Below are 25,321 nucleotides of genomic sequence, written 5' to 3' on the forward strand. Positions count from 1 at the left end.
TTTGAAGATATTCTAATTTTTTGATAATTCATTTTGTATATCCATGTTTTTGTGAAAATTTTTGGTAATGATAGAAATTTTTGTATTTTGTCTGCATGTTTTATTCGAAGCAGATTTCTCAATATTTTTTTGAGATTGAACAAACAGAAATTATGAATATTTAAACAAAAAAGAGTTTTGGATGATATAAGTGTTAGAAGAGAAAATACACCATTTTTCATCTTTTTTCCTTTCTTGAATTTCGCAATTATCCCATGATTCCAACGTTGAAACAAAATGTCCTTTGAGTTTGTTGAGCCAAAAACTTTATATTTGCGTGAAAAGTTTATGAATAGAATCTTGAAATGTTTCAAAATTCTTGCATTTATGAAAAAAATAACAACTGTTCGAAACATTTTCTCAGTCTTATCATGATAAGTCTAACATTACCATGTTTAACAATACAGAAATTTCTTGAAACTGAGAAAAATATTGGTAAAAAATGAGATTAACAAAATTCATTAAGCAAAATTATTGGTTCCATATGATACCAAAAAAATAAGCCAAATTCTGTACATACATGTCATTTAACAGCATGTTAATATTAACAACCGAGCGTTTTATATTCTATTGAAAAGACAGTTCCTTCTTGAACAATAATAATTTATCATGTTTGAATTTTCCATTCCAAAAAGTTGAAAAAACTTTTTTTCGTAGTTTAAAAAGATGCAACAATTTGAATTGTATGAAATATTGATATAACATCAAAAATTTAGAATATTTTCGAAAAAATAATAAGAATTGCACACCCTTAACAAATACAATATATTTTATTTTTTTTCATCGTTGCGAAAGGGAACAAATTTTGTGTTACATTAGACGAACATAAGATGGAAAATGAAAATGAAGCTCAAAAAACAGAAAATAAAGAATTGACGATAACTCGTGAGAAGACGCAAGTCGGGGAAGAAAATGACAATGTGGATGTTCAACAAGAAAAAGAAACAGAAAAACCATTTGGAAAATTAATGCCACTTGAATACAAAGTTAAAATATTTTTTAGTGATTTATTTTTAACACTGTGTCATTACTCTTTCTTATTTTTTTTATAACAGAATTCTGATTTAATTCCTCTTGTACGAAAGAAAATTATTTTTCAAAGAGGTGAAGATCCAGATAAAAAAATTTATTCAATAACAGATGATGCTCAGATTATCCATCTTGGAAACAATATGAGAGTAAGCGGTAATCATTTTTTTATTGAATATGTTGGAGGGGATGAATGGACGATCACTGATACAAGTACAAATGGGACATTTCTTAATGGAGATAGAATCACAAAAAATGAACCAACAAGTTTGTCTTTATGTTTCTTAATTTAAAAAAAGCTAACACTTATAAGAGTTGAAACAAAACGATATAATTGGAGCTCTGAAGCCAATCAAACAAGCGAAACTTCAGGACAATTCATTATTAACAAAATGGATGTTTATTTTAGAAAATGATAATAATGATGTCAAAACACAGGAAGAAAAGACTGAAACGAATGATAAAGAGAAATCAGCTGCTGAAACGGCAGCAACCTCTACATCTTTACCAACATCTTCTCCACCTCCTTCTGCACAGGACAACAAATCTGCAAAGTTGCAAGCTGAGCTCGAGTGCAGCATCTGCGGACAGGTAATGTACAATTGCGTATCGACCATTCCTTGCCTTCATAGTGCTTGCGCATTCTGCCTTTCTGCGTGGCTTAAGAAAAATCGCGATAAATGCCCAACATGCAGAGGGAAGATCGATTACATCGTACGAAACCATAAAGTTAGATCACTTATTGACGCATATTTGGCTATGAATCCAGCCGAAAAACGTCCACAAGAAGAGATTGACGAAATGGAAAAAGACAACACTTTAACAGAAGAAGTTGTATGTGAAAAAATTTTCGACAGCAATTATTTGCAAAATAAGTATTTTATTTTTCTGATAGCTTATTTTATTGTCTTTGTTGATATCTTTTTTTATTGCTCTTGTTATGTTTTGTGTTAAATGGTATTTTAATGATGAATGCTTTTTCTACCAAATTCTCATTAAATATTACTTGTTTTTTTCAAAACTGATATATTCCGTTTATTATCAAATTCATAAAATGACCTCAGCTTCGTGAACTTGAAGACAAGAAGCATATGAAAAAGCGGAGGCGCCACGATGATTATTCAGACAGCGAAGATAGCTACGATTCTGAGGAAGAATATTCTGACGATGATGGAAATGGCAGAGTCCAAGTGCAGTGCAGGCAATGCTTGGCTCCAGGCCCTGATGGCTTTCAGTGCCCGCCCGCATTAATCGCAGAGCACAACCTCTGTTCCAACTGCTTCCAGTATTTCCCGCGCCGTAACCCCGCTACTACTCCTGGACTGGCGCCATCTGAGTGTGCTTTCTGCCACCGGATCTATTGCAATCTCTACTGGGGCTGCCACGGGCCAATGGGTGCGTCTTCGTTCCGCCTGCTGCGCGACCACGAGGTGGCCGTGCTTCCGAAAAAATGCATCCTGAACAACGAAACAGAGACAACAAACATCGAAAAGATTGTCATCCACCGCAAAACGACGTTGACTGCAACATGGAAGGAGATCGCGAACTTGCTTGACAACGATGCTGGCTGGGCAAATGTGGTGGATGCACTCACAACAGTCGCAATCAAAGGCGACACCCCGTGCTGCAACGCATGCTTCACGCGGATACTTCCGCCACTGTTTCTGAAATGGCGAGAGAGTTTGGATAAGGCCACGCTGCCAGACGAGATCAAGAATAAGCCTGACTGCTATTATGGAAAGAACTGCCGCACGCAGATGCACAATGACGGACACGCGCAGAAGTACAACCATATCTGCGATCAGAAGCGGTTTTAACGGAGACTGTTCTTAAGGTGCTTGCTACCACTTCGCCACATCGCACGAAAATACTGTTGACATTTGAAGAGGAATAATTTTACTCTTTTTTTTTAATATAAAATCCATTGAAAAGAAGGTAATTTGAAGAGAAGCAGAGTGTATTTTTGTTGTTTTTTTCAAGATGTGTGATATTTTTCTTTTTCATCCAACTCATAAAAACACAATTACAATACTTTTTATTTATATTTTAAATCTTGAAACTTAAAAGTTGAAATACAAGCTAATAGAAAAAAAAAATCACAAGATTCTCTTTCAATTCATAGCATCATTCATTCTTTTTTGAATCTGAACTACTTGCTAATTTGCACAATTCAAGGCTTTTGTCCCACAACCACTTGGCAACTGAAGGGTCACGAGATCCTAAAGGAAAAAACATTGTTAGAAAAAAAGGGAAGATAAAGAAAGCATTTCGACGCAACAGCAAAGAAAATTATTAGCAAAAGAAAATGAATATCATAATTCACAACTTAAAATAATGATTCAAAAATTATTTCAAACGTTTCGTTCTCCAAGCTGGTTTTAGCCAGGGTCCTATAAAAACAGTTGATGCCACTTCAGAAGAAGCTGGTGAGGTGACCGATGCTTCGTCTGTTGGCACCTCTGTTTCGGTGACTGTGGCAATGTGAGATGAATCTGATGCAGAAAACGCACTTGAAGAACTTTCAAGCTGCGATGGAGAAGAACTAGAAGAAGAAGAAGAAGATGATGATGATGACGAAGCTGAAGGACCTGCGGTAGAAATCGAGTCAGCTGCTTTTGGTAGCCAAAGAGATGGATTAGCGATCAGATGCAAGGCGGGCTTTGCTGCGTTTGAAGATGACATAAAAAGAAGAGATGTTGCAAAACGAATAGGCTTCGAAGCCCATGCTATCCATTTGGGTAATCTGATTTATCACACAAACAAAAAACCGTAACTTTTGGTGATGTTTCATAATTTTTATTAAAACATACATCGAAAAAATATTGGTGTCTGCGATGCCAGGATGAACTGCAGCTGCATAAACTCCACTCTCATTCATTCTTCTATTGAATTCATCCGTGAAGTATAATAGCTCTAGCTTACTCTTTGAATATGCTGCCATTCCGCTATAGTAAGTCTCAGAATTGTAATCTTCGATTGATCTGGGAAAATAATGCATTACTGAGGACGTGTTAATCACAATAGACGGATGAGATGCTTTCAAAACATCTAAAAGAAGTTGAGTCAACAAAAAATGTCCGAGATAATTGACTTGAAAATGTGACTCAAAGCCGTCATCTGTGTGATGTTTCTCGGGAGAAAAATCGAGGATTCCCGCATTATTTACGAGAATGTGAAGAGGATATCCTTTCTTCTTATACGCATCTGCGCACAATTTGATAGAATTAAATGATGTTAAATCCAATTTTATTACGTCCACATTTTTATTGTTATAAAGTTTGCTGTACTCCTCTGCTAGCTTCTGACCAACTTCAATATTTCTGCAAGCTGTTAAAAAGAATTAGAAATGCGAAAACAATAAAGGTATACCAAAAGTTACGTGATATCCTTCTTTTATAAGTTCTTCAACAATTTTTTGTCCAATTCCATGAGTACATCCTGTAACCATCACATATTTTGCTGAACTTCGAGAATTTTTTTCCATTTACTTTAAAGCTAATTACCCTTTGTGTATCTTTTGAAAATATTTTTTGTATAATCACAAATAGCACAATGGAAAAGAAAATAAATTCAATTACGGGCATGAAAAAATAGAACATAACAAAATAATCAGAAAACGAATAAAATTCCAAGTGATATGAAAAACATTTAGATGGAAACGCGATGTGACACTAGTATTGGTATAGAATCAAGTACGACGACAAAATGGATGATTAAAACAACAATTAATTCAATAAAAGTGAATAAAACAAAATAAGTATACGATTTAAAAAGAAATATAATGAAAGAAATCACATAAAAAACAATGGTCAACAACATGATAACAAATATGTAAGTTTATTATTTCTGTTGTTTCTCCTTAAAAATAAAATTAGAGATAAAAACATTTTGCATAAAAACACACAAGAAATAATGAGAACAATAGAAATGAAATCTCCGTCAACGCAAAACAAACAACGATTTGTCTTTATTTGAACACAGTTGCAATTTCTCTTTTCATTCTTTTTTTGTCTCTTTCTCTGCTCTTGTTTTCAGTTGCTCTTACTAATAGTTCATTTCCTATCTCTTTGTCTTTCTCTTCCCGAATACTTTGCCTTATACTCGTCTCTTCCTTCTCTTCCACTTCTTCCATCTCTTCCATCTCTTCCATCTCTGTAATCTCTGCTGCTCCTGGCGCCTCTTCCAACGCTCCCATCCTCTTCCTCTACCTCACCACTATCACTCTCATAGCTGTCTTCAGACACTGCTGAATTGTGTGTGTGCATGCGATATCTGCTGCTGTGTGCTGAACGAGTGGCTGGCTGCCTTGATGACTTGTGCCGTGGTGTGGTGTTAGAAGAGAACGAGCCAGAAACATGGCGAGAAGAAGAAGAAGAAGAAGACGATGAAGGATTCTTCCGGGCCAACCGCGCAGACGATGATAGACGCTGCCTATCTTTGCGGGTGTGCTGCTCATCCTCCTTCTCATATCTCTTTCTGCCAGCGTCAAAGTCCTCCTCTTCTGCACTGTCGCTTCTATCTGAGGGGCTCTCGCTGTATCCGTGGCGCCTGGACAGCTTCGACAGCTGAGGTGTTCTGGGAGAGTCGCGGCGGTATGAACTGCCTTGGGACGATCGCTCACGTGGAGAAGAGGACTTGTAGGGTGATTCTCTTGAATGATGTCTTTCTTTTGGAGGTCTTCTATCTCTTTCTCTATCTCTATCACGTTCTCTGTCAGCATCTCTTGCTCTGTCATTTGGCTGTTCTCTGCGATAATCTCTGTCTCTGTCTCTGTCTCTGTCTCTGTCTCTTTCCCTCTCTCTTTCCCTGTCTCTATCTCTATCTCTGCCTCTGCTCCGAGCTCTGTTGTCTTCGGAGTTCCAATCTTCTTCTTCTTCTTCTTCATGTCGAGTCCTGTCATATGATGCATCTCTATCTCTGTTATATCCTCTTTCTCTCTCACGTCTCTCTCTTTCTTCTCTCTCCCTTTCCCTTTCTCTTTCCATCTCCTTTTCTTTCTCTATACGTGCTCTTTCTTCTGCCTCTGCTCGTTCTGCCTCCATAATCATTTTTCTTTCCCGCTCCCTCTCCAAGTTATATACTCTTTCCCTTTCTCTCCTCTCCTCCAACGTCTCTTCATATTCCATATAATCACTCGCTCTTAAGGAAGACGACCGCAAAGCTGGTGATACAGCACTCACATCAATTGGAAGCCCAGTATTTTCGTCTATCATCATACTGTCTTCATCTTCCTCTCCAATCAAAATGCTCTCTGTGTTGATTGGAACAGCGCTTTTCCCTTTCGCCCTGAGTGACTGTGCAAGTGTCTGCTTCAGCAGGAGCTGCTGCTTCAGTGCCACTTCTTTCTCTTTTGCTGCTCTTTCCTTCTCAATCGCCAAGTCTCTCTCCTTCTGCAGCAATTGGAGTTCTCTTTCTCGCTCTTCTCTTCTTAGCTTCTCGCGCACTGCTTCTTCCAGCTGCCTCGCCATCTCCTTCTGCTTCTCCTCTTCCTCTTTCCTCTTCTTCTCCAACTCCTCCAATAATCTTTTCCTCTCCTCTTCCTCTGCTTTCAGCTTCCTCTCTCTCTCTTCTTTCTCTCTCTGGATGCGTTCTCTTTCATCTGCTCGGATTCTCTCTTCTTCCAATCTCCTCTCTTCCATCTGTCTCTCAAGCTCTGCTCTGATCTTCTCTTCCCGCAGCCTTTCTTCCTCTCTCTTCATCTCTTCCTCTTTCCTCTTCTCCTCTTCCTTCTTTCTTTCCTCTTCTTTCCTCCTCTCTTCTTCAAGGCGCCTTTCTTCTTCTAATCTCCTTTCTTCCTCTTTCCTCCGTGCTTCTTCCTTCTCCTTCTCTTCCTGCAGCCTCTTCTCTTCTTCCCTCTTCTTCTCCAAATTTCTAATCCATTCTTCTTCAAACCTCTTTTGCTCTTCTTTTCTTCTTTCCTCTTCTTTCTTCTTTTCTTCTTCTCTTCTCTTCTCTTCCTCTTTTCTCCTTTCTTCCTCCTTCCTCCTCTCCTCTTCTCTCCTTTGCTCCTCTTTCTTCTTCTCCTCTTCCAGCTTCTTCAGTTCTTCATCCAATCTTTCCTTGATAATCCTCTCTCTCTCTCTCTCTTCCTCTATCTGCAGCTGCTGCAACAACTGCGACTGCTCATTGTCGCTGTCTGACTGCGAAGCATTCGACATCAAGTCGTCTTTCTTCAGCTCATTCTCTTCCGCATTGTGTCTGCTTCTCAGTTCCCTTAGCCTTCTTCTCTCCAACCGCCGCTCCGCTTTCGCTCTTTCTTCTTTCTCTCTCTCAAACGCTTCCCGCTCGCGCTCTATTTGCAGCTCTTTCTCTCTCTCTGCTCTTTTCCTTTCTTTTTCCCTTCTCTTTTCTTCTGCTTTCTTTTCTCTTTCTCTCTTCTGCGACTCCTTCTCCTTTTCTCTCAACACCTCTCTTTCTTCTGCAGTCACAATCGTCCACTTGTTCTGCACAGGCTTTCCGTCAGAGGTTGCCACCACTCTCACAAGCTGTGCCCATCCTTTGCCCAACAGGCGCTGGCAACGCGGCTTCACAATGCAGCCATTCAATGCCTCGTGGTGTATCAGACGGCGCTGCATCTCCTTCGCTTCTTCCTCTACAAACATCCTCTTCAATTGAATTTCTTTCTGTTGGTTCTCTTGCAAAATCTCTTCTTTTCTGTCTTCTTTCTTCCTCTTCTTTGATTTTTTGTCCTGCTCTCCCATGTCCATGCATCTTCCGATGCCCTGTTCGCCATCAGAAGCCAAAGGATCTGCTGTAAGCCACTGCATCAAAAACTTGTGCTTCTCTTCTTTTGCTTTCTTCATTTCTGCATCCCATTCGCTATCGTCAATCTCGTCGTTGATAAGCAGCGTCATCTTCTTGTTGTCAGCAAAGCTCACTGGAACAGCCACAAACGGAGCAGCTTCCTTTTCTGCCTCCAAATCGAACTCTGTTATTGCTGCCTGCTGCTCCTTCATCTCAATCTGTCGCTGCCTCACCAGCTCTTTGAACTCGTTGCTGTTCTCGTCAACCTCATCCCACTCCACAAACACTTCATAATGCAGCGGATCCAGCTGGTTTTCTTCGATGTCCTCCTCTTCATCTGCGTCGATCATGTGCGACACAAGAATGTCCAATGTCTCTTCGCTCAGCGGTGCATTCAGATTGATGTTCTGCACATTGAACTCCTCTGTGCTGTCAAATGTGATGCCCATGTCCAGCAAAAAGTCTTCAATTGCATCTGCGTCATCATCATCATCCACATCGCTATCAATCTCCAAAGGCACAGACACAACCGTCGACAGCTCTTCGTCTTCCTCCTCACGACGCAGTCTATCTTCTCTCGCCTGCTCACGCTGCACCCTCCTTTCCTCTCTCCTCTTCCTCCGAAGATCCAAGCTCTCTTTGAACTCTGCCAATTTGTCCTTCAGCTCCCGCTTCTTCTCTTCTCTCTTTCGGATCATACGTTCTTCACGTGTTCTTCTAATGCTCGCCCTCTTCTCCCTCACCCATGTCCGAGCCTCTTCTGTCCATGATGCAAGTATGTCTGCCTCTTTCTTCACATTAAGTGTCTCCACTGCTTCACCAAACTTCTTCGTGCACTGATACAGCAGCTGCTGTGGTGTCATCACAACATCGCAGAATGTTAAGTTGTCTGGAGGAATCAGCAACGGTACATCAAACATGTTGTATACAACATGAATACGCTGGTCTTCTCCCTCTTTCGTTCCATCGCCAAACGAAAGCGAAAACAGGCTTTCTGTCTCACTGCGCAGCTGATCTGAAGGCGGTGAACGACGCGACAAAGGTGATATTTGACGTGTTTGCGATTTTTTGCCCAGTTTGGAATCAGCCAATTGCATCCACAGAGGCTGTGCAGGCTTGTTGAGGATGACTTGTGAATATGTGGAGTTGACAAGTGTAACAACCACATCAGAAAACAGTATTCTGTTCTGCACACGCAGCACTTTCTTTCTGTTCAGGATTTTCTTCCTCAGCTGTGCATAGATCTGCTTGTATGTCTCTATCATCCTTGATTGGAATGTCTCATCCACTTTGCTTCGCAGGCCAAGTTTTTCTTCTCTCTCTCTTTCTCTCTCGCTCTCCTTCCATTGTTGCTCATCCTTGGCAAGTTCCTGGTCTTCTTTTTCATCTTCAGCTGATGAAGCATATTGCAAGAACTGCTCTGCTGGATCAGCTGCTGCTTCATCTGGCGGCTGCTCGTCTGACAGCTGATTGGGCTGAGACAGCTCCATGTCCATGTGCACCTCCTTCATATACTCTGTGATGTATTCATACTTGCTGGGATCTTCCTTCGCTAGGGCTGTTCCCACCTGCTTGTACATCCGCTTCATCTTCGCAAGCTCTGCATCGTCGTCTGCTCGAGGCGCAAATGGAATGAATGGACGAAGCAAGTCGATAAATGCTGCAATGTGCTCAACAGCATCTTCTGTGTGCACAAGCTCTGCTCGTGAAAGAGTGATGCGAAGTGTTTCACACACAGGCACCATCTGGATGGGTGGATAAGCTGCCTCGCTGTTCTCTCCCATGCTCATCTGGTAATGCGATGCGTACATTGATGACGTAGTGGCTGAGTTGAATGAGTGTGGAGTTGCTGGATAGTTTGCAGGGCGTGGAGTTGGTGGAACAGACGCCAGTGGAACATTCACTTTTTCTCCTTCAATGAACGGAATGGGCATTGTGGCGCTGCGGCGAGGCAGTAAGACAGACACAACAACCGAAACAGGGTCGAGATTGGGGTTAAATCTGGGTGTTTCTGAAATGACGTGAGTTCCGCTAATTCCGCGAGGAGACACGACAGGCACGCGGGACTGAGCTCTCAGCAGCACAGACGGTGTGCTTGGCTGAGGGAATGGAGATCGCATTGATGAGAATCCAGAGCGCATAGTTGGGTAGAGTCCTCCTTTGATAGAAGGAGTGGAGCCAGGTGTGGAGTATGGCGTGAATGACTGTGCGTGGAGTGTTGAAGCACGGCGAAGTTTGGAAGCAGAGGCGGAGGAAGCAGAATAAGCAGATGAAGAGTTCTCTGCGTATGTTTCTTCGACCTGGTTGTGGTGGATTGCGCAAATGAACTGGTTGGCTGCATCAAGTTGCTCGATGGCGTGAGCAGAGTTTGTTGTTTGGAAGGGTGCCATTGTGAAATTGAAGAGAACATGACGGAGTGACGGCAGCTCCTCTTCCATCGACAGAATTGGCACATCGCTGAGGATGTTGAAGGTCATTTCTTTGATCAAGTTCAGCGTCTTCTTCTTCAGCTGCTCTTCTGTTTCGGTTCTTTTGATTGGATCAGACTGCTGTGAATCAGAAATATACATGCGCTTCTTCAGATCATCGTCTTTCCCGCTTTCTGTGTTGTAGTTCTTTGCAAAGTGTGTTCTTGTCTTCAGAATGCTTCCAATCTTCCGGCTATACTGCGCGAACAGCGAGTCTGCAATGTCTTGCTGGCTACCAGTGAATGAAGCAGAGAACGATGTTTCGGTAGCTGTTGTTGTTGATGAAGGAGACAAAGTAGAAGTGGATGCTTGCAAAGAAGAAGAGGAGGAAGATGAAGAAGTACCCTCTGAACTGTTCTTCTTATTCAGTCCAAACAGCGAAGGTAGTTCATCTTTCCACTCACTTGGGAGTGCCTCCTCTTTAGCTTCTGTATTCTGTGCTTGTGTTGAGTTTCCGTTTGGCTGAACAAGCGATGTCTCTCTTGTCACCAATGGAGCAGAACGCAGATCCATCGAAGACGACTTCACAGTAAACATTGCCGAGAATGTTGGTGTCCAACCAACAGACACAGCCACTTTGTCCAGAATGGCTGTCAGCGGAAGAGGAGACTCACAATGATCCAGCTGTGCTATCACAAAGCGTGTGAAGGTTAAAGTGCACACATACGAAGGTGCCACAACAGGAACTGTGAACTTCGGCTGGTGTGGCTGTCTCACTGCACTTCGTCGAGACACAAACGATGTGACATCAGAATAAAGACTCATCGAATCAAACGAGCTGACATATGACTTCAGCTTTCGTACAGATCGTCCATCGTCCATGATGCCAAAGCCAGCCTGCGATGTGAGTTCGTCCATTTCACTCAGCACCGTTGAGCGCTGTGTCCTGATTTCGTCATTGGCTGCTGATCCTCTCTCATCTTCCTCGTTCTCGTTCGGCTGCTCCTGTGCCTGCAGATACTCTGTTATCATCTCAACATATTCCCCAAGAATCCGATGAGAAACGTGGAACCGTGACACACATGTATCCAAAGTGCTGCTTTCGTTAAGTGCCACCATCAGAGAATCTCTTTCTCTCCTGATTTCCTCTCGGCTCAGTGTTTGCTCTGTGCTGTGCTGGCCATCTGATCGCTGTGATGTGTTTGCATCTTCGTCGTCAACTTCATTGTCGTTTGCCAGCTCTGTTTCAGGATCTGGTTGCTCAGGCCACACAGACCGTACTTTCAGATAGCATCCGCAAACATAAACAGCCTCTTCCTTCGCAGTGAATGCGTTGGATGCCATTCCTGCATCTATCGATGCCAGTTCTCTGTATTGTAGCATTGTCATCAAAAGTGCCTTCCTGACTTCGATTTCTCCTTCGATACGTGCATCCTCTGCAGACATAGGGTTTCCGCTGCTCAATGCCATATTCCGCAGACTCTCGCTGTCCCACACTTTGTCAATGCTGATGGCATTCAGCCCTGCTGCTCTGATTCCCTTTGCTCCGGTTCTGCTGTGTTCCGCAGTTAGCCGAAGAGCTCTGTCAACCTGCTGGCTGACTGTAAGTGGAGATGTGAACGACAACCTGCATCCAATCTCCCTCTCAAGCAGATGATGCAGATGCCGAGGAAGAGAAGAAGCCGGCAGTGGCAATGCAGCTCTGAGGTATGCAACAGAAGAAGGATCAATCTGTTCTTCAATTGCAGTTACTGTGTATGTTGCCAGAGTGAAGCAGGATGTGATTGACGGATCGGGTGATATAACAAATGAAGGCAAGTGTGCTTGGATGGTTGTTTGTGGCTGAGACAGGCAGCGATGAGGATGGTTGATGGAGAGAACAGTGAGTGAAGATACACCAGTAACTGAGCCAATCTGTTTTGTTATCCAAGTCTTTGCAGAGGTTGTTGCGCTGATTGTGAGTCCAGATTGCATCGTGCCATGGAACACTCTTCCGATGTGGAATGAACCCAGCACTGCACCTTCGAGTACAGAGGAATATAATGAAGAGAACAACAACTCAAATGGAGGAAGTGCAATTGTGAAGCATGGGTTGCCTGCAGACCGATATGTCTTCTTGAACTTGTCGTCTGTTGTAATCTTCAGTGTTGCACTATTAGTCAGTGAGACAGTCACCAAAGAAAGAGCCGACGCATTGGTGAGAACAAGAGGGCTCATTCTGTGTTGCATTGATCCTTCTGCTTGTGCAGTGAATGAGTGCACTTTTCTGTCAAATGCGCTTTCTCTGATTATGTCAAGTGAAGTTGACATTGAAAGCAGAGATTTCAAAGTGGATGGAGCAAAGACTGCTGATACAGATGCCAGTTCAACAGCAATTGGTGCCTTTCCAGGAGATTTGCTCTGCACATCTGATTTTGTTGGGAAGTTAATGAAGAACTGTTGTGATGGATCAGTAAATGCAACACTCACAGCTTTGATTGTCGAAGTAGAGCAGAACTCATTTGGTGGGATGAATGTCAGTGATGAGCCGATATCGTAGTCAGGAATTGTGAGCAGTCCCGTCTCTGTTTCTGCATTGCCTGAGGAAGACCTGAATGTTCTGGTTGATCTGGCTGAAGGAAGAGGAGTGGCTCGCATGGTGCCGAAAGTTCCACCAGCATACATTGAAGCGTTGGAAGGTGCATATGTCTGTTGTGGCTTTGCTGTTGCTGATGGGTCTGATACATTAATCTCCAACTCCTTCAGATTGACTGACATTTGTGCAAGTGCAACTTTTGGATTCTTCTTGAGGATAACGTCAGTCGAAAGAGAAGTGACCAGAAAGACCAGCCTTGCTCCCACTTTTGTTTCCACTTCATCCTCTTCAGCAGGTGCTTGCCCAAACCACGTGTTATCTTCGTTATCCAGATCATCCTGCAGATCATCGTCGATCTCGTTGCCGTTGTGTGAGGCAAGTGCAGAAGTGTACTGTGCTGTTGAGTCGTACTGGTATCCGCTCTGAATCATCGTGTATGTTGTGCCAGTAATATACGCACTGCGGGAAACGATTGAACCAACAAAAGAGCTGATTTCAACAGAGATGCAAAGCGATGTGGGCTGTGATGTGAATGTTGGCTGATATGACGCTTGAGCTGTCTGACTGTCACGGTTGTGCCTTGAAACAGCATTTGGTGACCCATTTGGCTGAATTCTCTGTGTGTTGAGCGAGTCTTCCATGTTTGTCTTTGGCAGGCTTCTGGAGAAGCGATGAACAAGTGTGACAGCATCGATATGATCCTGAACAAGATGCGCCATAAACGAGAGAATCGGCAGCGACACTTCAAATTGAGGAAGCGGGCGTTCAGACAGATCAGACGGGAATGAGACAGATGAGAAGCCGTCTGATGCAGCGCCTTGCTCGTGATTGAATGAGCGTGTGAATCCCTCAGCCTGTGTCAATGGATTATCCAGTGCCATGTCTTGTCCTGACTCTGACATCTCTTGTGGCTCTGGCTGCAATGACACTCGCAACGAGCGATGTGGGGCAGAAAGCGGACTGTCTGTTCTGAATGAGGAATACACAACTGTCAGAAGTGGAATGTTCAGAGCGGATTCGTTGAATGAATGAGAATCATGTGTTGACCCGTTCTTCTTTGAAGGGAATGTGACGATGGATGACTGCAGCGGAGGAGCAGAGCGTTGTCTCAGTTTGAACACAGACGAAGACGAAGATGAAACAGATGCTTTCTTTTGTGGTCCACAGAACACTGCGGGCATCTGCTTCACATATGGATGGAGGGCGGGAACAGCCTGTGAAGATGTTATGATAGACACACTTTTCAAGGAAGAAGACGAAGAAGAGAAGATTCTCTTGACCTTCATCGCAGAGTTAGCAGAATTAGAATTAGAGTTAGAAGAAGATGTGGATGTGGATGAGGATGAGGATGAAGAAGAGCAAGAACAAGAAGCGGTTGAAGTTTCATTCATTTCTTGCTGTTGAATTGAAGATGGCTTGTCAGTTGCAACACAGATACCGCAAAATGTGGCTTCTCTGATGTGCAAGAGAGCAGACGTTGGAATAGCAGTGGCAGTAAACGATGACACAGATGAGAGCAATGCAGAGGCAGCTTCCATGTTCTTCATCACAGTGCGGAAGTTCAGGTGCTTGTTAGACACATTTGCACGCGAAAACCCAGATTCGAACCCGAAGCAGATTTCGGTTGCGCTCAGCTTGCAGGAAAGAGAGGAAGAGAGAGAGATACGCAACAGAGAAGACAACAAAGTTGGTGCAGTCGAGTTCTCTTTTGCCTTTTCCATCTGTCTGCTGCTTCTGTTTGACAAGAACTGTGGCGGATGCATTGTCTTTCCGATGTTCAGTGCGAGGCAGAGTGTTTGTGCAACAGTTGCCCATCGTGTGTAATCGAGTGGAGCACAAGAGACACGTGGATCAGCTGCTGATGCGCGCAGTGCAACCAGACTGAGCAGAGGAGGTGTTAATGGAGCAGGCGTCTTTGTTGGACGGGACATGAGATAGAGAAGAGAGATAGGGTCAGAATCAAGCTGGGTGAATCCTGGTGGCAAGAAAGTTCCAGTGGCTTTTTGTTTGGACAATGAAGACAAGAACAAGAAGTCTGGCTGGAACACAGCTGTAGCCGTGACAGAAGATGCAGAGAAGAGTTGAGTTGTGGGGAATGGACGATACAGAAGCGAAAGATCCTTCAAAGTAAATGAGAAAGATATCAGAGACGAAAACGGAGAAGTTCCAGTTATCTGTTGATCATTCTGTTTTGAGTTAGCTTCTCTTTCTTTGTCTTGTTTGCCATTTTGCAAAGCAGATGAAGCAGAAAGAATTGTGAATGGAATTGCACTCTGTGTTCCTGTAAACGATGAGATAGGAGTCGATAAAGGCTCCACAAACTGTATTTGTGAAGAAGCACTTGCATTCGATGCCATCAACCCTTCATCGTTTGATATATCTGACTCCGTTTGTTTTCTGCTGGCTGCATCAGCTGCAGACGGAGGATGCACAACCACAGCTACATTCACATTGTGTGTGATCAGCGAGCAAAGAGGAGGCAGCGCAGAGTCTGCCACAACTGACGATAAAACAGGTTCCACAAATGACCCTGGCACTGTATTGTCGACGACTCCTTGCCTTTTGTTCCAACCACATTTCTCTCTCTCGTTCTTTTCAATGCACGTGATGAAGAGATGGTGAGCATCGTGCTCTTCTTTGTGTCTGATCATCTGTGTGCTCTCTCTCGTCAACCAGGCACCACGATATGCATCAAATCTCGGGTGATACAATTCTTCATCTGTGCTGTCATCGTCTTCGCTGCTGTTCTTATCGCTCTCATCATCATCGGAATAGTCACTCTCTCCTTCGCTGATGCTCATCTCTTCATCGTCAGACTTGTCGTCTGTTGAAGATAAAAGTCCAGAAATTCTTCTGGATCCTCTGTCTGAATGCGTGCTATCACTTTCCTCGTTCTTCTCTATTCCTTGTGATGGATTTCTCGACTCATACTGCTCTGCCAGTTGCTGTCTCTGCAGCACTTTCTCCTTCTGCCTGCGATCAAACACGAAATCTGTCACAGACAACACAATGCTCTTTGCAATGTGCGAGCGGCGCAAGCGAGTGGTGAAGGCGCTTTCAGTAAGATAAGCAGCACAGTGTGTGATAGACAAGGCAAAAGTGATTGGTGCAGGCTCTTTCCCTTTCGCTGCAAGGAGATCGTTCTGAATGAGAGTGTGCAAATAAGCAGAGGTGAAACGATTAGCAGGCGAGCCTTGGTTGGAGGCGGTCAATGGAGATGATGTGATGAATGATGATATTAGCGTCAAATGCTCAGAAAGCGGCTTGTTCAGTTCCAGTTCAGATGGAATGAAAGCTTCAACAGAATCAGCAGATACTTTCACAATGATGCTGTTGTGTTGTGCAGTTGAGCCAGAAATAGACGCATTAAGTGCCATCTCCCTCTGCTTGCCTTCCCAAGAAATGACTGTTTGTTCGATGTTCTGCAGAGTGTCAGCATCTGAATGAGGCTGTTCCATCTCTGAGAGTGTGAGTGATGGCAAGATGGCACATGGTTGAGGCGGCTGCTGTGGATGCACAGGCGTCCGGCTATGGAGCTGAGAGGCAAACATTGCTCTTGTTGGATGCACAGGTGGATCGGTTGCACTTTTTGTGCGGTTGATATCTTCGATGATTGTTCGCTGTGCCTCAGAGATTATCGGAATGAGCGCGTCTGTCTCTTTCTCCACGTTTGCCGAGAGCGACAGAGCAAACGAGACGTCTTGCAATGAGAAGAATGGCTCAGCTTCTGAGTCAGTCACAGCTGTTCGCATAGCTTTGCCTCCTTCTCCAATCACTTCGGATTCTTCTGTGAACTGAATCAGCGATCCGTTTCTGAGAGGTGATTGATTCATTCCGTCTTTGGCTCTTTTCTGCTGGTCTTCGTTGTTGTCGTCCAGCATGTAAACAAGCAGGCTCTTCGGTGAATAGCGATGCACCAGAACTTTTCTGAACAGGATCTTTCGAAGAGGCTCCGTCGACTCTTCATCTGCAGCATGCCAATCGCTCTGTCTGTCCACAGCCACACTTGAGCGAGAAAGGCCAGGTGAAAGAAGGGACACAGACATTGCATCTGCTTGCACAGGTGAATTGAGCAAGCTTTTTGGTGACGACAAAGCAGAAGCGAACGGAGAATTTGCGCTTTGGGTCAGCTTGCGTCTCATTGCGCTGGAGCTGATGAAAGGAGTGGACAAAGCGCCAGTGAACTTCTTCATCTGAACTGTGACGATTGTAAGCTTTTGGTCTTCTTCTTCAGTTAAATACTTTGCAGACTTGATGATTGGAGCAATAGAAGAGGAGGAAGCAGATGAAGACGAAGTCGATGAAGAAGCAGAAGAGGAAGAAGCAGGAGAACCAGAACTTTGTTCTTTTTTAGCTTTATCCTGGCTGCTCTGCTGCTTCTTTCTCTTTCCAGCTTGTTGTGATACAGGAGATAGAGGAGTTGACTGTACTTCCTCAGTCCATCTTAAAGTAGTCACAACTCTTTCACACTCAACACACGGGAACAGATATCCAAGTGCAGATGACAGCTGCTGGGCAAATGAAGGGGATGTGGTGAGTGCAAATGGCTGTGGAAGAACTAACTGAGGCGTCAAATGATAGCGATGGAAGGAATGTCGCAGCAACATGGCTTCTCTGCGATTGTTCAAGATATCCTGAAGGTTCCTTCCTTTCCTTCCTTCTTCGACACTGCCGCTGCCAGAACTGCCAATCTGACTGTTATCAATCAGAACATTGCACTGGTTGGTTTCGAACAACTTGTACTCTTCCAACACAACAGAAACATGCGACACATCAATAGACGATGTAATTCCTGATTTGACAATGTCAAAAGATCCCACAGATATTTGAAGTGGTGGTTGTCCAACAGCAAACGACGACACTTTCAGTGAACCTGTCTTCACATCCATGCTCATTGAGCTCGATGGAGAAGCAGGTGCAGGCAATGACAGATGCAACATTGGAGCAGAGAACAAGTAGACAGCATCGCGCGAATTATCCCACTGCTTCCTCCACTCTTTGCACACAGCAACACTCGCTGCACTCAGAGCTACGTCAGCTGCGCCCACAACAGCAGTGACAGAGAGGTTGTAGTACATCAGACGCGGCTTCATCGTCAGCTTCGCTTTTGGCGCAGTGAAGTCGACAGGGACAATGCTGCTAACACAGCTGGAGGGCATCGAAGTTGGGGCAGTGAATGAAAAGGTGCCTTCAGTTGCTGCAAGAGTGAACAGTGTGATGTGTCTGTATGTCTGCTTCCCTCTGTTCTTCTGGTACTGAAGCAGAGAATATGGAGTGAATGGAGCTGCAGAAACAGCAACAGACAAGCCTCTTGGCATCGACACGGTTGTTGAGTAGAACACAGAGGGAGATGTTATCAGCACGCCTGGTGTTGCCTGTGTGAGAGAAGGAGAGATTCTTCCCTTTCTGCTGACAACTGGAATCGTCGAATGTTGGATGTGAAGCGCAGGCACTGTGATTCTCAGAGGAGGCAGAGGATGTCTCTTCACAACTGTTTCAGAGGAAGGATAGTCGTATTGAGTGGTGCTTGCAATGTCATGGGCAGCAGAGGCACATGTGTATGAGCTGCCAGTGACAGGATACAGAGCGATGCTCACTCCCTTTGAGAACAGAAGACTCACTTTCACAGAACTGAGGATTATTTGAGATTCGCTTGAGGATTCTGACTCGACAACATAAGGAGTTGCAATGGCGAGAGGCGATGTTGCTTGCTGAGTTATTGGTTCTTCTGACAATTGCTTTAGCACAGGCATCTCTGTTCCATAGCGATAACCACATTTACCATCTGTGAGTGCCTGCAATGTTGTCTCCTTCAACGCAGCCCATCCGCCTGAAACAAGATCAGCCACGTCTGATGCAATGGCAAGTGTGCGCACGATTGTTGAGAGAGTGTCGTGGAGGATGACTGTGTTAGACACGACTAAATCAACATCCAGCATACAAAAGCCAACTGGATGCATCTGAGGCAATGCGCGCTGTGAAAGCAAAGGAGAAGGCGAAGTGATTGAGCTGCCAGCTGGTCCAGATGAAACAAACGGTGGAATGGAGAAGAAAACAGAGAATGAAGTGAAGGGAACGCGGATGCTGGCTGACTCAGGGTTCTTGGCTCCTTCCAGATTCTCAACGTATTTGCTATCCTGATTGACATAACCGAATGTGACATCGTCAACCGACTTGTCAAATTCTGATGCGCGTGACCGAAACGCTCCTCTTTTTCTGTCTCTTTTCCTGCCGAATGTGTCGTCTGGTGTGAACGTAAACACGAAAATCGATGAAAACGATGCAGACATCGATGCCACATTGGGTTGCAATTCGTCATGGAATGCTTCTTCCTCCTCTCCTCTGATCATTCCACTCGTATCCTCTTGCCTTCCCAGCCAGCTCTTCTTGCCCCATCCTTCCGCTCCGTCGGGCGGATCATCGTCTGGTGAGATGGCGTCTTCATTGAGATCAACCACATACCCCAGCGACCCAGTCACCATCGTCACACACACATTGGGTATATACACATCCACAATTGGTGGTTCTCCTTCTGGTTCAAAGTCATCGTCTTCATCTTCATCGGGAATCAGCTTCGTTGTGTTCTCGTCTTCGTCAATATCGTCCTCTGCATCTTTTCTCTTTACGCTGTCAAACACCCGAAGCGACACAGCAGCCACACGAATTATGCACTCCACATTTGAAGAAGATAGGAAAGCAGCAATTCTCTCTTGAATTGAATGATGTGAATCGGCTTCATCGTTACTGCCTCCTCCTTCTTCGAATCCTGCACTAAATGGATCGTCGTCAGCGGTTGTGTCTTTGATCCAGTTGGAAAGAGAGACAAATGGAAGAGTGAGAGGCGAGAAGGAAGAAACAGAAAGAGGAAGGTAATCTTCCATTGAAAGTTGGCAGAACAATGTGGTTGTGGAAATGGCAATTGCAACGCCCTTTCGCGATTCTGAGGCTCCAACAGCAGAATCGAACAAGTTGTCCAGATGAGAATCTGATGCTGATCTGCCCATCAAACCTGAGCCAGAAGCAGAACCAGAAGAAGAAGATGATGTTGAAGATGATGTTGAAGTGGAGAAGAATGATAGTGAAGAGCTCTGCCCATCGCCCAGTTCGTCTTCTTTTCCCGATTCAACAGGAACAGTCAGCGTGACGTGTGTTGAGAACGTCTCCACAGCCAGCAGCGTCCCTTTCAGTTCTCCTCTTGTAAGCACTGCGAAGAATGCATCCATCCTCTTCTTGATAGGATGGTTCAGCCCAAAACGTGCTTTTGCGTGTGGATGTACTGACTGGTTGGTCCGGTCTTCGTCGTCGATGTCGCAGCCAACTGGGTAGAGATACTCGTTCGGCAGCACATACAAGTCAAACGGATCATACGCTCGCTCTTTCTCATCGTCCTCGTCATTGTCGATCCGATCTTCCATCCTGTCAAAGGAGCTGCTTCCATTCCCATTGACATCTCCTCCTCTTCTTTCTCCTTCAAACTCATCATCACCAATCTTGTCCTGCATTCCCATCAAATAATCTCTGTTCCCAGTGGTCATCTTTCTCCTCGGTGTGCTTCGTCCCCATTCGTCAACTCTTCCACGTCTTCTCGCTCGATACTTCTGTCGCATTTCCATTGAAGACTCTTCACTTTCATCCTCCTCTTCATCTTCATCGTCCTCACTGCTTGAGTCGTCTTCACTCAAATATGACAAGTCATCATACTCTCCATCGTCCATCTGCCTGCGTCGTTCGTTCTCTTCTTCTTCTCCAGTCAATGAAGACTCTTCCCCCATTACTCCAATCTCTCTCATCAGCCTCATCTCTACTGAAGCATCTGTGATACGCGATGGATAAGGTGCAAGACAGCGGAAAGGTAAAACAGGAGGAAGTTTCCCATTCAGCAGGGCTGATTGAGGAGATGGCTGCAGAGAATGAGGAGCAGACATACCAGAACGCCCTGAAGGTGATGAAGATACAGAAGACATCGAAGAAAACGCGCGGTGGCCTTTCGCAGCACCTGCACCAGCATTAGCGTTGCCAGCAGCACCAATAGAAGCAGCAGAGACAGCTGTACTTGGAGCGAGTCCAGTGGCTGGATAAGCAGAATGAGTGGTTATATGAGACAAAAAGCCCGAAGACTGCGCTGTCAGTCGGGTGAGTGAGGGAGGAAGGAACACGAACTGGTGGAGGAGGAAGTCGCAGTGGTACACGCGGGTCAGCGGGGCAACAGAGAATGCTGCTTTCTCCATCAGCGGCTCAGGCTTCGCGCTTGAAGGGCGGCGGCTGAAGAAGCGGAGAGAAGAGGAAGGAGACATCCGCTGCTCGTCAGTGGCAAAGAGAGGAGAACCAAATGTGCGCCCTTTCCGCTCGAATTCTTCAGAATCTCCCAGTTGTGAATAGCCTGCACCGTAAAAAGCGCTATCGTCTCCAAAATCAGCAAACGGGTCGACTTCTCCGCTGGTGTTGTAGCCGTATTCGTTCTCATCATATTCATCTGCTCTTTCTTCAGACACTCCTGTGTCGGAATCGCTTTTCGTGCTGACGTTGTTTTCACTGTTTTCTCCTTCTGTGAAGAAAGCATTGTCAATGTCTGAGGCATCGTTTCCTTGTTCCAGCATGAAGTCCAATTTGGTAATCAAAAACATCGCTGTGTTCTTTGAAGAGCTCACAGACGATCTCACCTGCTCAATCCACTGTGCCACTGCGCCAGCTGCTGCCGAGATCGTTCCAGTCTTCTTCCTCTGCCCCATCGGCAGCCCAGCTGTTGTGTGTGTTCCGATAGATGCCATCGAAGGTGATGCAGTCAGCACAGGTGTCAGAGCAGGCGTAGAGGGATATCCCAAAGCAGGCGAGCCCAGCGCTGCTGGTGATGGAGATGATAACCTCATTGCAATAGAAGGGCGTCTGGGAGAAGAGGAGTCAGCATCTCCACCTGAGAAACGAGGCGCCAAGGGAACTTTTGCTTCAGAGGAGAGGAGAGTGATGTAGTTCAGCTGGCACTCGACGACTGAAGGCTGCAGACGGAATTGCGTGCGCTTCCAGAAGGATGCCATTGAATGAGAAGATGAATGCTCTTCGGGCTGCATGTTTTGCATTGACAGATTCGATTCTGAAGAAGAAGAAGACGATGATGATGAAGATGATGATGAAGCAGAAGAGAAAAACACAGTTGATTGAACAGGCTCCACTCTTTCATCAACTGTGGGCTGCCGCGATTTTGTAGCTAAGTTCCCGACGATCGCTGCGTCGAACGACTCGAAGCTTGTTTTGATGACAGACTCAGAATATGAAACAGGAACCTGCTGCCTCTGCGACTGCTGCGAAAGAAGCGATTTCCTTGGCTGGCTGGCGCTGCTCGTATCACCACCTGCCATCTGAGCAAGCGCGTTTTTCATCTCTGCAACTGCCTCTTCCTCTTCTTCGTCTTCCGCTTCCGCAAACAGACGCTGCTCAGATTTGTATTCGAATGCTCCGTGCTCCACATTCAGCAGTGTCTTTAAACGTGTCAAAACAGAAATGATCAGCTCCTCCTGGTCTTCGTCGTGCTCTGCGTCTGTGTGCCTGAGCGGATTGCCGTCTCTTTTCAGATCGTGCTGTCTCAACGTTGTCAGAGACTTCAACTGCACTTGGTCTAAAACGCAGTTGATTGACTTTGCCGCGAACGTTAAAGTATGACTGCCTTGATTAAGTATATCTGATTGTGAATTGACATCTTCTTCCGTCCAACGGATTTTGGGATTTGTCGAACGGAACATCATTTCCTTTGTGTTGTTCAAGAGATATAATGGAAATGGCATTCGCTTCGCTGATTTATGTGAAAACGCTTGATCAAGTACCTTTGAGACGCACAGTTGTATTAATGGAGAAACCCATTCCGAAAATCTTTTGAGGAGCATAGATCGGATTTGAGTTTGAGATTTGTTATGAATTGCGCTTGCAATTGGAACTTCGGCTTTTGTTGGATTTGATGATTTTCCTGATAAAGATCTTGTAACTTCGATTGAAGGATCAACAAGAGTAAGGTTGTATGAAATCTGACATGGCTTGTTTTTCAAATATTGTAAAAAGAATATAATTGTTCTCATGACTCCAACTTTCACGGAAACACTCTTAAATTTACATGTTGTTTGATATTCATCTTTCTGAAAATTATTCATCAAAAAATTTCAAATAGAAAGCATATGCATTCAATAAAATTTTCAATTTATCAAGCAAAAATAAAAAAAAAAAGCAACCTTCACTGTGAATGACAATGAGTTGATCGAAGTTGATTCACATGAAGCTGCAGACAAATGTAATTCTGGATTTTGCTTTTGATAATACTGATATATTGAAGAAAGTAACTGATTACTGTAGCAATTGAGAAAATAAAAAATTAGATAACGAATAAAAATATGAAATAAATAACAAATTACCTCATCTCTTTAAGGAAGAGCAGCAAAGCAACAAATGCTCCCACAACTAATAGTGTTAATCCAAGAGTTATAAGGGCATGAAATGAGATGCTTTGCATTTCTTTTGCTGTTTGTCTTTAAGTCTCAAATCACAGATTAAATACAGACTAGTAAAGGGTCATTCCGATCAATGCAATTATTTATTGAATTTGTTTTATGAATAATTTGATAAATGCTCTCATAATAATACAAAATAGTTTTGAGTTATAGTTATTTTTTTGAGAAATTTACAAAAATACGAAAAGAATATAAATAAAATTTTTTCTGAATTAATAACATGAATTGGAAGCAACAGCGAAAGGTGATTGCACTCTTTTAAATAATATTCCACAGCATTTACGAAAGTGAATTGAAAGTTGGAGACACTCTGCAGATAGATGGTCCGTACTCATCATACTGCGCTTTTGTGTGGACAAGTGAGGCGAACTGCCCCGACTGAGCCAGAATCGATCCACCGAAATACACAGCATTCCTCTGGAAATGATGTGAAATCACTTTTGTCTCAATGGGCGTGGGTGCGACTCCAGATTTGCGTTCGTGCTCAGCAAGACGCTTTGTGACGATGGCACTGACATCTTTCTGAAGACGCTTATCAAAGTGCTTGAAGAGAGTTGAGCCACCTGAAAATGAAAAGAGAGAAATTATAGCGGTGAAAAATGAAAATATTTAAAATTTTCAAAAATCCAAAATAGAAAAATGCGTTACAAAATAATTAGTATTTTATAAAAAATATTAATATTAATTTTAATTTTCTGAAAATTTCAGGTATTTTTGAAGTATTATTCATACCAGACAATACAATGTTTGAGTACAGCGCTCTTCTGCAATCGACAGGAGCTGTCTGGATGGCTGTGTCAACCAAGACGGGAAGTGGTGTTGTGTGTTGGGTTGAGTATATCTCTGGGTTGAAGAAGATCTCTGGAGCAAGGAACCTTTCATATCCAATATCTATTGAATAGGGCTGAATTGTTGGTAATTATTGTTAAAAACCAAATGTTACAGTATATTTTTTAAAAGCTCTTATTCAAATCTATGAAGCATACTTTCTTTGTCACGCTGTGTACACCCTCATATTTCTTAAAGTAATCCTGCGGATGTGCATCCCACTTCTCGTACTCACGAACCATATGGTTAGCAACATAACAATAGTTTTCCTGTTATCATTGGGGGAGGCGATTAATGAGAAATCGATAAATTTGTTTAATTTGAATTATTATTATATTTGACGATTTCTGCACACTTTAATATTCCTTGCAATTTGCATGGCTTCATCTGATGGAAGTGCTGGCTCGCGATCACGAATCATTTCGAGAATGAATTTGGTGAAGTCGCTTCCTGCAATTGGAATGTGTTTGATGGCAGATGGAATGACTGCACCGTCAGACTTTAATTATTGTGAAAAAAAGAGTGTTCGTATTTTGCAAGATATTAAAAAATAATATGAACATACGACAGGAATAATATGTGTAACACCATCACCAGAATCAACAACAGTTCCAGTTAAATCCTGTGAAGTTTGATTCTTTGACAGCCATGTTGCGCAAATTGCAAGAACAGCTTGAACAGCGATATACATTCCTTTAACGTTGAACGTTTCAAACATAATCTCTGCGAGATATTCTCTGTTTTCTGGGGAGTTAAGAGGAGGTTCAGTCTGAAAGAGTTTTGAAATATCAAATGCAAATAACATAAAAAAGTGTGTATCAATTATAAAAGGATAAATGCAACAGTTAATTAACTAGAAAAAATGAAAAAGAAAAAAGTCATACAAGCATCACGTTATAATCTTCGGGATTAAGGCGGAGGTATTTGTAAAAGCATTGCTCATAAAATTTTTCCATATGATCCCAGTTGCTGACAATACCATGAGACATAAATTTCTCTGATGGATACGCTTTTGAATTTGTAACTGCTTCATCACCAATGAGAAAATCAAGTTCCTCTAATCCAGTTTTCTTTGTAATCGTTGAAGAGAGCTTTTGATCTCTGATGCCAATGACCGAAGGAATCACATACTGAGGCGTTGCATTTGGAGCAACACCCATCTTTGTGTATCCGGTACCAACATCAATAATAGCAACTTTGTCAGTCAT

At 43.7% G+C, this 25,321-nt stretch overlaps 3 protein-coding genes across 3 annotated transcripts; 1 reads left to right on the top strand and 2 right to left on the bottom strand.

Annotated features, from left to right (window-relative positions):
- Positions 1–795: 795 nt before the first annotated feature.
- MONOS_2405 (putative E3 ubiquitin-protein ligase CHFR) lies at positions 796–3,146 on the top strand. Its single transcript, XM_067872323.1, has 4 exons — positions 796–1,025; positions 1,095–1,335; positions 1,382–1,902; positions 2,133–3,146. Exons 1-4 carry the CDS (start codon positions 870–872, stop codon positions 2,883–2,885), a joined length of 1,671 nt encoding a protein of 556 aa, XP_067729313.1. The 5' UTR covers positions 796–869; the 3' UTR covers positions 2,886–3,146.
- A 46-nt stretch (positions 3,147–3,192) lies between these two features.
- Positions 3,193–4,552, bottom strand: MONOS_2404 (putative Retinol dehydrogenase 13; the record flags this gene model as incomplete). Its single annotated transcript, XM_067872322.1, has 4 exons — positions 3,193–3,287; positions 3,426–3,811; positions 3,879–4,272; positions 4,438–4,552. The coding sequence occupies 4 exons, from the start codon at positions 4,550–4,552 to the stop codon at positions 3,193–3,195; spliced, it is 990 nt and encodes a 329-aa protein (XP_067729314.1).
- Positions 4,553–4,579: 27 nt separating this feature from the next.
- Positions 4,580–25,321, bottom strand: MONOS_2401fu2402fu2403 (putative actin binding protein; the record flags this gene model as incomplete). Its single annotated transcript, XM_067872321.1, has 9 exons — positions 4,580–22,916; positions 23,010–23,124; positions 23,190–23,303; positions 23,626–23,848; positions 24,018–24,189; positions 24,272–24,382; positions 24,469–24,612; positions 24,679–24,882; positions 24,998–25,321. 9 exons carry the CDS (start codon positions 25,319–25,321, stop codon positions 5,121–5,123), a joined length of 19,203 nt encoding a protein of 6,400 aa, XP_067729315.1. The 3' UTR covers positions 4,580–5,120.

This window comes from Monocercomonoides exilis (genome assembly GCF_001643675.1).
Source record: "Monocercomonoides exilis strain PA203 chromosome Unknown scaffold17-1647472, whole genome shotgun sequence".
In the NCBI taxonomy this organism is placed as follows: domain Eukaryota; phylum Preaxostyla; order Oxymonadida; family Polymastigidae; genus Monocercomonoides; species Monocercomonoides exilis.

Coding starts and splice junctions, on each gene's coding strand:
- MONOS_2405 (XM_067872323.1), top strand. CDS start 870: ATGGAAAATGAAAATGAAGCTCAAAAAACAGAAAATAAAGAATTGACG. Junction 1,026..1,094: donor TAATGCCACTTGAATACAAA/GTTAAAATATTT, acceptor TTTTTATAACAG/AATTCTGATTTAATTCCTCT. Junction 1,336..1,381: donor CACAAAAAATGAACCAACAA/GTTTGTCTTTAT, acceptor AACACTTATAAG/AGTTGAAACAAAACGATATA.